General features: G+C 40.4%; 1 protein-coding gene across 5 annotated transcripts in view; it reads right to left on the reverse strand.

Annotated features, from left to right (window-relative positions):
* BBX (BBX high mobility group box domain containing) overlaps nt 1–16,875 on the reverse strand; it is a 149,787-nt gene that overhangs the window by 49,929 nt on the left and 82,983 nt on the right. For all 5 annotated transcript variants that reach the window (XM_063126853.1, XM_063126852.1, XM_063126851.1 and 2 more), the window contains 3 exons: nt 11,260–11,430; nt 9,695–9,937; nt 2,550–2,748 (listed from right to left, as the gene is read on the reverse strand). In XM_063126853.1, the coding sequence (XP_062982923.1) occupies nt 2,550–2,748; nt 9,695–9,937; nt 11,260–11,421 (604 nt within the window). In that variant the 5' untranslated portion in view covers nt 11,422–11,430. The remainder of the gene's footprint in view (nt 1–2,549; nt 2,749–9,694; nt 9,938–11,259; nt 11,431–16,875) is intronic.

Genomic DNA, 16,875 nt, shown 5'->3' on the forward strand with positions numbered 1-16,875 from the left:
CAACATATCCACAGGTAAACAGCATCTATCTAAAAACAACAACACACCACTGGAGGAAAAAAACTAGTAATACCAGAACGACAATAAGCTATCCATAAAACCAGTCTACAATTTTAAATTTCATAGCAAAGTGCAGAAAAGTTGTATGGGAGACTTGAGTCCCACCAGGTGTTCTCCTCTACATGATCATAGTCACATGAAGGAAGAGAGCAGGGCCAGGCTTGGGGACGAGGACGGCTATTTTGCAGAGGGGGTCATGCTCTACAAGCACAGACATCCTCCATGGTTTAGAAGCCTGCATGATCAAGGTTCTAAATCAGGAGGAAATCCTAGGCGCTTAGAGCAGACCCCCAACTCTTCAGACTTTCCTCTCTAATGGTGTGTGTGTGTGTGTGTTCATTGCTTGTGAGACATGACAACAGGGCCAGGCCCCCAATCTCTTTCTCCAAGTGATGGCTTATTCTCTTTTTGACCCCTCCCCATTCCCCAAAACAATGTAATTATCACTGAAGAAGAGATTTGCACATCTTTCCCTTAGAATTTGTGCACCTACCTCCCACCACTCACTTCAGGGCAGATAAATCAAGAAATATACATTTTTCTTTCCAACACCACTAAGACTTTCAATTGTGCTCTAACTTGCAGCATGAGTCTTTCAACCTTTCTAGTTCATTCACTGTATACACTTTACCATTAAATATAAGCAGTGAAGCAAAAGCTGATGTGGTCGTTATCTCAACGTATTCTTTATTTTATGTTTTTTAGACTGCCTTTCATGTTAAATTATCCTTTCAGAGCAGTTTACAATACTCAGGCAGTTTACAGTAGTCAACCTCTGCTATACCTGAAGTTCCACTGCTATACTTGAGTTCCATTGATTTCAATGGGTCTAAACTAAGTGTCTTAGTCTGAATCCAACCCAATGCTTGAAAACTATCTTATTAAAAGGCAAAGGAAAGCATGCAGAACATTTTGCTGGAAACATAAAAGCAATTTGAGAGAGACACAGGTAGAAATTGGGATACGGATTGCAAGCTATCCCTGTAGACATGGCCAGCAAGACTCTCACAAAGTGAGAGAATGGTCTCAAGATGCTATAAATGAATATATTGCTGAAAAGCCTGATGCATTTCAGCCTCAAGCTTTTTATTAGGCCTTCCTCAAAGGGTTGCAGAGAAGTCTGCAGAAATTATTTACAACAGTTAAGACTAAACTTTGAGGAACATTGTTATGCTAACCACGTTTCACTGTGGTTACCACTAACAACACATAATCCTTTGCACACAACTGTGGAACCACGATGATGATGGTTAGAACGTGTTTATACAACAACTATTGTTAGGAAAACGCCTTGCACATGACATACTAAGCCCTTATGGTTAGCCCAAATTCGCTAACCAGCATGGTTTAGTGTATCATCTGAACAGGCTCTTTGTCTTGTGCTTATAAACACTGGTGACTAGACAATCTGTTATAGATAATTTCTGCAAACTGAGTTACAACCCTTTTAAGAAGGCCGAAATGTGTTGGGCTTTTCAGCAATACATTCGTTTATAGCATTCTGAGACCATTCTCTCTTTCTGTGTTCATCTTGGATGCTCACCTGCCTTGCACCAATCAGGAAGACACTCACATTTTCTTACATAGTTCCTGTGTACAACACGCTCTTGCACAGAGACTCAGTTTGAACATCACGATAAGCCACCATGGGCTAATTAACCTGCAGGGCTCTGAGACGTGAGCCAGCCGCCAATTTTAAATTTGCAAGGCACATTGGGGCTCACTGCAGCTTTTTGTATTATGTGAACCATGGCATCATGGGTTGAGGGTTACATAACCCTCAGATAAACTTAGATTCCACTGTGTATTTTGTTTCGTGTCACCCTCTAGCAAAAGAGAATGTAATGTGACTAATTGTTGTAGCCATAGTTGGAATGTACAGAAATATGATATGGTTATTGGTCATCATGTGCACCTGGAAAGAAGGATATTCTTCTTCCCGTACCATAGAAACATTTCCTTTGTTTGAAACAAATTCTTTGATAATCCTTTACACAAATGTGTAAAATGAGGTGTTTGCAAAGCCAAGTTCCATTGACAAGTACAGATTAACACAGCTGCCCCATTTGAATATATGTTATGGGACATTAAATTTGTGAAGAGCCAACATTTATAAAAATGTAACTTTGCAGGCCAGATAGCTTCTGCATTCCCATACCCTACAGCAACCTATTACAAATATGCCATTCCATTGATTCCACTGAGCTACAGTATAATCTTGCCAATATAAATAAACTCTGCTGATATTTAGGCCTGGGTCAGCACTTTAGGTGCTTTCTGACAAATGGTTCCTAGCGCTACAAATCAAAAGACATTGTGTAGCCATTTCATCTTTCCCTCCTTAATAGATTTTCTGTGGTTTAAAAAAAAATGGAAGAAGAGATGGAGGGTCGCAAATGGAAGAACCCCTCCCCAATTAAATTCCATGAATAAGGCAGGGTTATTAGCTAGAGACTGGTAATTGATGCCAACAGGGATCTCAAACTTGCCTGCCATTGCAAAGTTCAGCTGAGGCATTTCTTCGGTCTTCACCAACTTTTTTGGACTTGGCAAATCTTTAGCGGGTCCTGACGGGAAAGCCCACAGCTTTTTCCGGTTAGTAACTGCGGAGGACTGGGTTTTCACAGGTTTGTTTGTAGGCGGACACCACTTGTAGCCAGGGTTTGCTTTCATAAATGCATCCTTGTACTATGAAGACAAAAGGTAATTTGTATTAAGGCATAGCAGACCGCCTTGTATGAAAATGCTTTTATATGTACTGAATTTAGGATGTAAGATTGCAACTCTTTGCATGTTTCATTGAAGTTACGTCCCACCATTTTCAGTAAGGCTTATTCCCAGGTAAATATTCACAGGATTGCAAAAACAGTCTTTAATGTCCAATTATGGTACTTTGGGTTGTATCCAACGTTAGTTCTACCTACAGTTATTCCTACTTACAGAAGACCCACTGAAATAAATGGGACTTAAGTTAGACTAACACTGGATACAACCCAATATGTCAAACATGCTCAGTTTGACTATAGTTCTGAATGAAAATGGTTGAACAGGATGTTAAAATTAGAATTGCCTCCTTAGTAAGGTCTACCTTCCTCAATAAACCTCAGCACTGATCTCAGCACTCTTCTACAGGATTTACCCTGAAGTTTCATTGAAACATTCTGGTATTTAGGTAGCTACGTGGGTTTCTTCTTCTCCAAAGCATGCATCTGTCTGCAAATACCAATAAGCAAATTTATCGGCTATAGGTTTAAATGGAATAGTACATTTCTTGACAGAAGTTCTCTCTCTCTCTCTCTCTCTCTCTCTCTCTCTCTCTGTGTGTGTGTGTGTGTGTGTGTGTGTGTTATCCGGGGACCTCACGATGCATTCTGCAAAAAGAGAAATAAAAAGATGCATCCAACTGGAAAATGTGAGAAAATGGATTTTTGCTCTACCAATGCACAAAAGAAACAGATTCCAATGTCTTCCTTTTATTTCCTATGTAAAATGTAAATGTGGCCTTAGCTAGACCTAGCGGTCTAGCAGGATGGAAGGGTGAAGATCTTGCAATTTTTTCATCGTGAGATCTCCCCCTCAGTTCACACGCGATGGGCGACAACCTCAGACGGAGAGGCGTTGCACCCATTTTATTTTATTTTTTGATTAAAGCGCACGAACACTCGTGCGTAAAAGGTGAGTGATTTTTTAAAAAATAATTACTATCCTCACTCCCCCCACCCCACCCCCGATGGACACAGCGCTCCTAAGCAGCGCTGCGCCCCGTGTGTGTGTCCTGGCTCCTCGCAAGGAATCGCGAGGAGCCAGGACAAACCGCGGCACCTGGCCACACATTCTGCGGACCGTGGAAAAAACAGTCCTAAAGGGGAGGGCGAGATCCCGAGGCAAGGGAGGGATCATCCCTTCCTGATCCCAGGATCCCCTGTGCGTCATCTCCCCGGGATTTTGCCCCGTCTAGCTATAGCCTGTGCTTCTGGATGAAAATGGGTAGGCTAAACAAATAAAGATGTTGCTTATGCTTCTCATAAGAAAAGCTGTAACATTTTAATACATTTGCTTGTGTTGCGTTTGCACCAGTGGGAGTGGCTAAATAACCAGAAACTTACCTGGGAACAAAAGCTTAGTATTATATCCAAGGTAAGAATCCTGGTTTGTCCCTCTCCTAATAAGCCACAATCTGAAGCCTGGGTTTGTTCCTGGTTTATGATTACGGGGTTGTTTGGGAATGATATGCCAGGAGTCCTGTTTTGGACATAATGCTACACTTTTGCCTCCTGGTGAGTTTCTGGTTAGCTTAGCAGCTCCTGCTTGTGGAAGGAACCAAGTGAGAATAATCAGGCAGTAGTCACCAGCACGCTCTCATGAATTGTGAGCCACAATCCACTGCAATTCTGGCTTACTGGTGCGTGCGTGTGTGTGTGAATGTGAATATTATATTAAAATATATACCTTTATAGATTACTTACTGAGATTGTGGAACTACTAGATAAAACATTTCTCAAAGCATCAATGGCTTAACTTTTTTAAAGCTCCTGTACTATAGCAACAGATGAAAGTGAATGTTAATTTCTTAATAAGTGAAATATTATTTCCAATAATGCCATTTCCAATAAGAGATAAGGTAAATTGAAGAAGCTATCTTTCTGATCACCTGACAAAACACTAAAATATATAGTTAAATGTAACATATAGGGAAATATTGGTTATTATTGAACATGAGAACCAGTGTGGTGTAGTGATTAGAGTGTTTGATTGAGACTCGGGAATTATGCTTTCTAGTCATTACTCAGTCATGAAGCTTACTGGATGACTTTGGGCCTTTTCTAACAGCTAGTTAATGAACCTGAAATTATCATGAATCTCTAATGGTACAGGTATCTATCACCCCTGAATGATTCACCAATATTGTAAAAAATAATGACTGTAAGTGTGCGTGTGTAATAAAAGAGCTGTAAGTGGAGAAAGCTTGAAATGCTTGGATTTGCTTTGAGATTTTGTTGTTGTTGTTGTTGAACCTGAATCCTAGATCATGGGCCACATTGTATGATCACTGTATTCTACTGGACACTCGTCATAACAAAGTCAAATGATGATGACAATGAAGGGAATGCCACTGAAAACAGAAGCTTTATTTCCCATGTGTATTTTCTTCAACACTTTACCACAAAGGAGTGTTAAGGGAACCTGTGGCATGTTTTTGTTACCAATTACGGCTGAATTTCACTCCTGCATACCTAAACTGTGGGAAGGATTAAAATTATAAGCTTAATTGCATGTCTCATACACGTTCATGGAATGTTACTGTGCTGAATACACTTTGCTATATTGTTTCTTTTTAATAGAGAATGTGAGACCTGCTTTCATCAGAACCAAGCAACAGGGAAATCATATCACTATCAAAATAGCATTTTTTAATACACTATTGTTAGCAATTTCTGATCTGTCACTTTTCACAGGAGTGTTATTCTTCTACTGTGAACAATCCCATTGGACATTTCCACCCCTCATCAGTAATTTAAATTTCCATATTTCTAGATATCTATTGAATTCCATTATTTTGGACGATCATTTTAGAAAATAGTTTGTAATTTCATCATAGAAAGAAAAGGATCAGAAATATTTTGATTCAATAACTAATCGTATTTAAATTTCTACAGATGCTATCCACTATCTGGAATACATCATTTGGGATACAGTAATGAGTGTTTTTGTGGTTGTTGATGTTGTGGTGCCCCAATTATAGAGTGCCCTCCCCAGAAAAGTTTATTTAGACCCAACTTTTAGATGGCAGGCATAAAACCTTTAATTCACCGCTGGCATTTAAAGTACCGCATTTTGGGTCTTATCTGCTGTTTTTTATACTGATTGGTTGTTTTATATGGATTTTATTTTACTGCTTTGAAATAATTTGGATAATGTGCAGTATATAAATATTTAACGTAAATAAGAAATTGATAAAGTCAGTGGGCAGTATCCAAAGCTGTCCCCACACTATTGGTTCTTACCACTGGCGCAATGAGAATCTAGTGGTTTCCAAAGCAAGCAGAAGCCCTATTCCCGCCCTGTCGGAATGACTTGGGGGGGGAAGAGGCATTTGCGGGTGGGGAGGAAGAGAAAAGAACACTCCACGTGCCTCTGACACGTGTACAGCATTAAGCATGGGTGGGGCAAGCCTATAAAGCATGCTCCCCGGCCTCTTTCGTTTTCCAGCTCCCACCCTCCTGCCCTATAACTAGTATGAGATTAGCCGGTTGCTCCCTCTGGAGGGGGGGGCTGAGTAGGAATTTTACCTGCTATGGATCAGCTCTGGTGTACAGGCTTTTTGCCTACTCCATACTGGTATTTAATTTAGTTGAAGGTGGGTAAATAGGTTGTTTGGAATGGGCAGGGTTGTGTGGGAATCTTAGGACATCAGAAGCGGTTTGGTGACCCATATAGCACAATATGGTGATTGGCAAGTTCTGAAGCCTGCTCCTTGTGAGATATGCGGCTCTCAAGTCAGGATATGCATCTTCCCTTTGGGGACCTCTCTGTCTCACCTACTCGGATCTTACCCGACTTGGCTTGGCCGAGTGGCTCGCCCATAAGGCTAATTGTCTGGAGAAAGGATTAATTAGATTCCCACACTCTTACATGCAGATCCAGGGAGGGGTGAATTACCCAATTAAATAAAGAGGCCGTAGTTATCCCAAACTCTGGTGGCTGTGTCATTATTTTGTACCTTCCTCTACTGTCTGCAAACACATGTTTCCATAACAGCGTAGGTCAGCGGAGTTTGCAGAAGGGAGCTTGGCTGACTAGTCCCATTCCAAAAACTAGCATTTCCTTTTGTTTCTGGAGTTCCTTTTGGAAGCGCTAGTCCCATTAAGATAGGAGTGGGGCCCTCAAGTGCAATGGGACCAGCAGAGGCAGGGTGGCAGTACTGGATACTGCCCAGTATTTTTACATCATGCTTCAAGAGGGAGTTTGGTCAAAACGATCTTATCAGGAGGCCATCTTCCTGGTCTGGGTTACATTGTTAATTCTTGCATCTTTCAAACTGTTAGGAATGATGCATCAATAGAACATTAAAAAGATCTGCTAACAGAACCATCCTATGCGGGGTGGGAGTGTGGAGTTAACTGGTAGATGTTCCCCCACTTCCAAAGCCCTGCCATCCTGCTCTATTCAGGGTGGGAGATGCAGGGCAGTTTTTGTCTTTCTAACTCCTGGATGGCTCTTCGCTTTTCTAATTTCCCTCACATTGATTCCAATGGAAAGGAAAATACCTTTGCCATCTCAAGTAACTTTGCCAGCTTGGATCTGGTGGATCCAAGGCTGTCTCTGCCCCTGGAATTCCACAATCAATGGCAGAAAGAATACTACTGGTTCTCCTATGGCAGAAAGAATACTACTGGTTGCAGAGGCCTCCTACCCTGCCCACTAATAAATGATTTTTTAAAATAAAACTCAGCAGAAAATCCATCCTTGATAGGAGTTTGTGCTTCTCAACCTTTATAATGCGTCTTTAGATGACAGATGGAAAGTATATGGTCCTCCAGATGTCTTGGCCTAGCCAGCACAGCCAATGATTAGGGATCACAGGAATTATAGGGCAAAACATCTGGAGGGCCATAAGTTGCCCACTCCAGCTTTAGCTCCTTCAGTATTGATATGATGTGGTTTTATGATTATGCTGCATGCTACTTTGGCAGTGAGAACTGTTGTCTCCAATGTCAGTGGGGTGGAGAATCTGTTATGGGGTTCAGTCAGAACTCTAAAAGAGCCACTCAAGTTCTGACTGAAACCCGGAACGGATTCCCCACCCCATTGACATCGGAGCCCCAGCCTCCATGGTGCTCTGGTACTTCTAATAGAAGAGCAATACATAAATAAGAAATTATATAATAATAATAATAATGATGATGATGCAACCATTCAGTAAAATGGCATGATGTAAGAAGCCCTTGAACTTGTTTGCAACAGCTGGTTTCCCAGAGATATATAGCTTAGCATAGCAGTTGGCAAAGGCTTGAGCTATTTCTATAGATTTAAGCTTAAATCCTATATCTACTTACGTGGGAGTAAACACAATTGAACACAATGGGACTTAGTTCTAGGTAGGATTGTGCTGCTCATCTGATATTATTTGAACTCCTAATTAATGGAATCATTCCCACATAAATATTTTAAACATTCTGGCTAAAAGCCGATTGGCTCTACCTTCTTTTATATGTTTAAAGCATTATCAATTTTAGCTATTTCTAGTGAGTCAAATTCATTTCTTGTCTTTTAGAAGAAACTTATAAAGTGTTTGTTTCTGCTGTTATTCTGCTTGTCTAGTGTTGGTACCTCTTATGTTTTTTATAATTTCTTACCTATCCTTTCTCTTTGTGTCTTACATTTAAATACCACTTGTGTCTAAGACCAGATTTAAATATATTCCATTATGTCTCTAAGGGAATACCAAGTACAATTAAGGCTACAGTCCTATACCCACTTACCAGTCAGCAAGCCACATGGAACTCAATGGGACTTACTTCTGAGCAGATATGTAGAGGGTTGTGCTGTAAATAACTTCCAAGCTCATCTACAATTATTTTGTTAAGCAAGAATGATTAACAGTGCAATCCTGTATCTGCCTGCTCAGAAGTAAGTCTCATCAATTTCAGTGAAGCTTACTAGGATTGCACCCTAAATTTACACTCTGATTTTTGAGGAACTACAGAGCCAGATACCTAGGTGTGATCTGAACATAATCTCTGGTGTTTATCTCAGCTTGTTAGATTTTGTCTACTAAAAGAGGTGAGGCTAAACAAATCTCAACATGAGAAGGAGTTCTGTAGTTTATGAAAAAGGGAGTATAATCTTATGGGTTGTGTTGCCTCCATATATCTACAGATTGTAATGTCTAAGTAGCTTACTGAAAGATGGTTGTCTTGGTTCTTGAATGAGCTTTTGGCGGTCCATTATCAAGCCACTGATCAATTACACAGTTAAAAGTAAGTCCCACTGATTTCAATTAGCTATATTCCCAAATAAGTGAGCACAGAACTGCAGCCTTGTAGAGCTTATTTGGGCTCCAAACCTCTTCCCTTTACAACTCCTAATTTATCACAGAAAACAGATTAATCCAGAAAACTCCCCAGAGTGACATAGAAAGCCATAACCAAGCAAGCTAGCTAATAGGGAACAATTCAAAGCACCCGTCTCCCATCATATAAATAAACTGCATGCTATTGAAGACAGTTGAGAGTACTGACAAAATGTGGAAAAGGAGATACAAGAGAACATAATTCATAAGAGAGATGACGACATTTGATACAGGGACATTCTGATTCACAGCTCAGTCTCTTGGTCACTATGCTACACTAACTCCCAAATTTATTTATTTATTTATTTATTTATTTATTTATTACATTTTTATACCGCCCAATAGCCGAAGCTCTCTGGGCGGTTTAATCAAGTTTTCTCCATTGGAGCCATAGCATCTTCTAAAAACCTACCTGCAAGCATTATGCTACTTTTAAAATGTTCACCGCAGAAAATGTTTGTGTTGCAGGTAAGTTTATGGGATATTATGGTATTGCTAGACATGCAGTACAAACAATTGAAATACATAACTGAAAGTCCTATTGATAGTGTTGCTGTGTACCTCCTTGGCCATGTCGGTGTATTTCTGCTTTTCTTTAGGGTCTAGAACAGACCACCAATCCGCCAGTATCTTTGTAGCACCGCGATTGTCCAGACGAGGGTGTTCTTGCCGCACTAGGGAGCGATGACGTTTGCAGAACAGAAGGAATGCATTCATCGGCCTGCGAGCTCGCTGCTCTGAAGACTCTTCATCTTCTGTTTCGTCAGCATCGTGCTCAAGACCATCAGCACTGAGAAGATGGACCTGTGTTTCAAAGGAAAAACAACAACCACCCCCATATGTGTAAAGTATGCCACTCTTAAAGTGAAATGTTTGACCGAATCAGTATTCCATTAGGCCCACCGCAATCAACCCTTCATGTGATTAAAGGATGGATTCCGTTCAGAGAATGAAATGCCAAAATGGAAGATTAAATCCATTCTTTATGTGTATATGTGCATGTACACATGCCCTCGTGTAACAAAAGGTGGGGGGGCAGGGGCAGGCACATGCCATCAGTGGCTTTGCCCACTGTGGGCAATAGCCCCACCAACTGCTGACATGCACCCAGTGACTTCCTGGTCTAGGGCCAATTCAGTGCCAGGCCAAAAAATGGTTCCCCATCCTTGAATCAAAGGAACACAGCCATGCCTAGGCTCTGGAAATTCTTCCCAAGTGAGGCTTGTCTTGTCCCTTCATTAATAACCTTCTATCTGGTGGCTAAAATCTTCTTGTTTAGAAGACCTTTCGGGATATGAGTAGTGCTTACAATCCTGCACTGATTTGTGTTTTAACTTGCTGCACTGAATTGTTCTTTATTGCTGGAGGATAACCACTTGTTTTAATAGCTTATTTTTAAATAATTGTTAGCCACCTTTAGCATGATATAAATGTTTTAAAGAAAGAAGGTAATATAAGAATTCAAGAGTATTATAATTTATGCTAATTTCTACAACAAATAATTAACTTTTGGAATTTGCTGCCACAAGGTGGTGATGACTACAGGCTTGGATTGTTTTAAAAGGGGATTAGACAAATTCACGGAGAACTACACATTCAGAAGAAGAATGCCTCCGAATACCAGCTTATGGATGGCTAAATGGGGCAGAGTTGTTGCCTGCCTTTATGACCTGTTTGTGGGCTGGTCATGGCTATATGGCTAGCCACATGGACTATATCAGGTGTGACCAAGTTGTGGGTCGTCTGGTGTTTGCCTCTCCATCCTCCTCCACCATTGGCTATGTTGGCTAGGGCCAATGGAATTGTAAGTCAAACATTTGGAGGGACACAACCTGCCCACCCTGGACCACATGGACCCAGGATATGATCCAGGAAGGCTCTTATATTAAAATAATATACATATTTATTGCTCATAACAGGCTTTTAAAAATATCACTGTGTGAATTTTAAAATAGCACTCAGTAAGAATTTGTTAAACCAACACATTTCATACTGAGTAATATTTAGAACAGCCTTTTGTAAGTTATGAATTTGATTTCCAAACTATTTTAGGAGGTCTGTACAGCAAAACTAATTTCTAAAGGAATGTCATAGTAAAATTCTACTTTTTGACAGGATAGGTCTACCTTATCAATATCTTCTTCGTCCTCTTCCTCCTCCTCCTCTTCAGAAAAGTCAAGTATTTTCTTTGCAAGTAGTGGATGCCACTGAAGACACTTTCTCTTTGGTCGTTTCCCAGTCCCCTCTCCGTCTGTTGAATGATCTTTATTCCTATTGCTGCCTTTCATTACTGTGACCTACCAGGGGAAAATACATTAAAACTTTGTTATTAAAATCATGCTTAATATGAATCCTCAATAGACAGTTTTTCATTAAAAGGATGTTGTATAGATGAAGTCCTACAGGCTTTAGTGGTACTTCTGCATTAGTAGCCAGGTACAAGATACGCAGTACAGTACATAGATATTTTACTACATTACTACTAGCAATGATTGAGATTGTAACAGAAGTTCCTCTGGGTGTTTTTTTAAAAATCATGTTGCATTATATGGAAAGATAATTGTCTAAAGAATACTTGCTTAAAATTCAGTCTGCTGGAGAAGGAGTAAAGCCTCTATGAAAGAGAAGCCAACTTTTACCATGCATTCTTTTGTCAGAGAGCTAGTCAAGAATCTCTTCTTTTTAGTCTCACAAATAATATGATCTTGCTGCTGAAAATGGAAGGCACTTTTGACAGATAATGGCATTTGATGGCACGATTTGGATTTATTGCCTGGATCTAACAGGAATAATTCAACTCCAAAGGATTTTGACATTTTTAGTGAGAAAACTTAATGTCACCATTATGCTACTCAGAAAATGGACATTCATCCTCAGTAACGATATAATACTTTGGGCAATATCCAAGTCATCACAAGCACTAACAGCAATGGCATTGTGCTAGTGTAAACAACCTCTAGTTATTTATTGCATTTCTATACCACTCAATAGCTGAAGCTCTCTGTGCAACAGCAACAGAATTCAAGTTTTCCAAGAAACTTGTTACACCAGCTAAAACCATTGGAGTGGTGCCAGAGGTCACTTACTTGAGTACAGTATAACTTATGCTGGTGCTAGTGTCAACTTGGATGCTCTCCCTCTGAATGTTTACATGCAAATAACTAAACATTTTCATGTTGGGCATCCCTGAGTTATTTACACAGATGCACAAAAACACAGTTGTTAACACAGTTGACAGTAAGCATAGTTGATTGTTAACTTTGTAACTGCTCATTACTTTCTTCACTAAGTTATAATACATCCCCCTTGTCAGGGATAGTTAAGGCACTGGCTGCGGGGTCTTGTACTTTTTAGCTAAGATTTCATTAGAAGTAGTTTGGAAGGCTTTGGGCTTGTTCAGACTCTAGAATCTTACAATCTGTGCGAGTTGATCTCTGTCAGCGTTCTCAGCGCAGGGGTGTGGGAGTCCCCTACTCTCTGCAAGCCACCTGCTTGTTTTGGCCATGGCAGAGAAGCTATCTGTGAGAAGTTGATAGAGAAAGGGTGGGGGTTTGCAGAGGGATTGCCCAGATAGATGCATCATCTTGGTGCACTGAGCAGTACACCCGTTTGGACAGGGGCATTGCTGAGAGGCCAAAAGCCCCTGTGTCTGTCAAGTGGTCTGGAAGAGGCAAATGCCTCCCTTTTTAAGCTGGTGCAAAGGCCTTTCCTAGGAACATCTGCTCTGCATTCCTGGAAAACCTCCCTGTTTGGATCCATCATCGTCTGAGACTCTAGGGGCACTTTGCACATGCTCCCTCCTAAGTGAAACTTTGGATTACTAAGAACTTGCCATGAAAAGTACTGTGAGGCTTTTCGTAGACATGAACTCTTGTTTATTGTGGATTGTGTGTCTTTGTTGTCAGCTCAGTGCTGATCAAGTCAGCTTAATCACTGACTGTTGGACCTTCTTTCCTCTGTTTTGATTCATGCGGCAAGGAGTTGTTCATGCAAAAGCAGTGGCATGGAACTCCTTGCGTATGAAGGTTCCCCTTTCCACATGAACTTGTTTAAGTCTTGAGCATGTTGCCCTTGAGTTACCACCATATGGTCCAAGGTTGGACTAGCTCTCTTCAGGTGGTTTGTTAGGCCTTTCAAGCATTTGCTCCTTTGATTGCCTGAGGGTTCATGTCAGGAATCATCCCCCTCCCCTGTCCAGGTTTGGGACCCTTGTATGAATTGACCTTCCCTTGTGTTCAGAACCATGGAGATAGCAACGGGGAAACCACATTGATCAGGATCTTAGTCACGGTAGTAGTGATTAGCTTTGACTGTTCTGGAATTTCTTGGAGCCTATAACGACTGACCATCAGCTATATGATTTCTAAAGTGTGGAACCATTCAGCTTTTACCGTGGGATTTCCTACAGTAAAGAGGTCTCTCTGATTTGGGTGTCCCGTGTCAGTTTGCCGGAACGTGTGCTTGAAGTGAGGGACCGCAAAACCTGACACACATGGAGCAAAGAACTTAAGTTCTCTACTAAACTTGTAAATATCACAGGTGAAATCCCAGCCCATGATGCCTCAAGATTTAAAATTTTGGCACTAAATATAAACATGATTAACACAGGAGTGCCTGCAGAAGTATTCCTGTAAGAGCTCTGAATAAAGATACAAAAGAATATGTAAAGCTGGTGTTTTTATGCATGAATATTCGAATACCCATTTTTACTCCCAGATAAAAATGCATAAAAGAGACTCTCTTACTTCTGTTGCCTAGGAGCTCCCTTTACTTATGCCACCACCTTTATTTTTGTACTATTTATTGCCTATATAATTTTAAGTGAAACCTTTTGGCATATTAACATTATATTACTATGTAACAGTTAATTCTCTGTAACTCATGTGCCTGCCTTTTGAAAGTGTGTGTTGTTTAAACAATAAACCTATTTTTTGTGGGGGGGGGGGATGTCTAAACATGCATGTGAATATTAGATGGATGAGAAGTCTACCAGTAATGTAAATCTTGAGAAATGCTGCATTATGCTTTTTTCATTACTTGGATGTTGTTTTTCATATTTTAGGTATATGGAGCGAAATCTAACACCCACTTCTGCAATGGGACTTTCTCTTCCCTACAGCTCCTTGCAGCCCCATGGAGTGTATTTTGGGGGAGTGCAAGGGGCTGCAGGGAAGCCATTACACTGATGGAAGCCATTCCATTGGCAGAAGGCTTTCCTTAGATATCACCCATAGTTAGAGCTCCTTTAACAGGTAGCATAGCGTGTCAAACCACCATCTTGAGGGCAAAAGCTTATATTTTTTGCCCTCAATATTGGTGCCTGAGAGCTAGGTCTCTGAGGCTCCAGTGCAGGGTGAAATACAAAAAGATTCCACCCCAGCTATCCCTACTGAAGCTCACTGTGGCATGGTGGTGGAACCCAACTGTGCTGTGTTCCAAATGGCATGGAAGCCTAAATGTGAAGCCCTCTACATGCTTTAATATCTCTTCTTAAAATGCCAAAACCCAATGTGTAGATGTCAGGGGGTAAGGCCAGCATGACAACCCCACTTCCCCTTCTACTTGTGCAGCTTTCTTCATGTGTACAATACAAGAAGGGGGATACTATCACCGTTACCTCTCACAGTGAAAGCAAATGAGGCGAGGCTTGATCACTTGACCACAACTGATGTGTGGGCTGATATACTGGCAATCCCTCAGATATGTGAGTCACAGGCTGTGAAGCTCTTTATAGGTCAAAACCAGCACCCTGAATTGGGCCTCGAAGTTCAGTAGTAGACAGAGAATTGGTGCAAGAATTGAAAGGAGCCTAATTTAGGGGATTTGGCTGGAATTTCAATATTTGAGCATAAATTAACTGAACGACAATGAATTTCAAGGGTTTGAGGTCTAGACTCCATTCTTATTCAGTCTGTGATCTTGGGTAAGATTCTTCTTAGGCCTTAGCTAGACCTAAGGTTTATCCCGGGATCGTCCCAGGGTCGTCCCTGCCTACTCCCAGGATCCCCTGTGTGTCACTTAGATGAACAGGGATGACCCCAGGACGATCCCGGGATAAACCTTCGGTCTAGCTAAGGCCTATTTTGTCTTCTGGAAAATGGATGTTATGTTTCTGAAAAGGAAAAAAAACAGTGCGGGGGATGGCAGGTATGATTCACTCTTTAGAGGCTCACACTTAACCTCTACGTTGTTCTCAGTTTGTGGCCTTAGGCCAGTCATGTTTCCATCTACTGAGGCATTCTGTTTCCAACATTGGAGATTCACATACTCCTGAGAAGCTCACAAGCAAAGCATGGGCGAACAGCACTCCACTGGGTTTTGTTTCAAACATCTGGTTTCTATACTGTAACTAAACATGGTTGTTAGAATAAAGAAAGTAGGAACTTTGTGTGGGTGAACTTGATGGAATATGTGGCAGGAGTGGTTGGGGTGTGTGTTATAGCACCCTCACTTTTTAGAGATTCCCTACAGAACTGAGGCAATTTGCACAGTGGCAGATTGTCTCATATTATGTCATGTGAACTAGAAACTATAAGAATCTACTCCTACTTTTCCAAGAAAGGCTGTTAGGTTCACAGTGTGTTTTTCTATTCTTGGAATTGTGTTTTATACTGCACGTTTTGCATGTAACATTAGTACAAACACTTGTATGGCATAAGTTTATAACTGGATTCCTAGATTGTTTTCACACATGCTGTTGACTCAGGACAAAGATATGGATGACTAGTAATAGTTGAAGGAATAGTCAAATGGTTGTGAGATTTTCTTATCTTGTGCCCAGATTATAGTTTACCATGAAATTGAAGGGGGAAAGAAATTCTATAAGGGAACTTCAGATCTGAGTGGAAGGAAAAGCAAACTGATGACTGCTATATTATAAACTTGATATTCACCACTTGTCCAATAGCTTAGATGCCATAGACTACTCAGTTGCACTTCTGTTCAGTTAATGCAGCAGCTGTTATAAGTATCCAATTGCTTTGAAGAAATACAGTTAAAAAAATGCTTCCGAAGTGGCATATAATCATGTACAAACAGGCACTGTTTAATTGTTACTATTTTGCAACCAACTAGAACTAGTGCCATTCTGTTCCCCACAGTTTTAATAGGATTAAGAAAATCTTCGAGGAATATAAGTAATCCCACAGCATGATTCTAAGCACTCTATTGTACTTGAGAATTTTCCAGAATGACATGCTGCTTAAAACCAAGTGGAAACAGAAATGTAATAGGACTTCCCAGACCCAGAAGGAAGATATTTACAATGACATGGTCTTTATTTATTACTCTCTATGCCTTACAAATGACTGTTTTATGATTTTGCTATGATTAGATGCCAATTACCTAATTATCCAATTAACTGAATGAAATATTTCACTGTACTCTACTGAATGAGCAGAAAAGGCACATTATATTTCCTGGAGTTCACTTAGTTTATTACTTAAATGAAATTGTGATTTATGTTGTCCTTATAGTTCAGCTATCCAGAGTGCTTTAATAAGGCAGCTCAAACAAAAGAAAGTAACATGTCTTTGATACTAAAATTAACCTTAACACTGAGCATCATTTAGTATGAAATGATAGTGATTTTTTCACTACAATTATAGTGGCATGGTACAAAACGGACTTCATCAATGTCAAATCTTTAATTCAGCAAAAAGGCAAGTGAACCTATCTATTATGATGACAAACAGAATTTACTACTCATCCGTGGCTAACCAGGTGTCAATACAGTTACTTTA

Source organism: Elgaria multicarinata, chromosome 5, assembly GCF_023053635.1.
Source record: "Elgaria multicarinata webbii isolate HBS135686 ecotype San Diego chromosome 5, rElgMul1.1.pri, whole genome shotgun sequence".
Classification (NCBI taxonomy): Eukaryota; Metazoa; Chordata; class Lepidosauria; order Squamata; family Anguidae; genus Elgaria; species Elgaria multicarinata.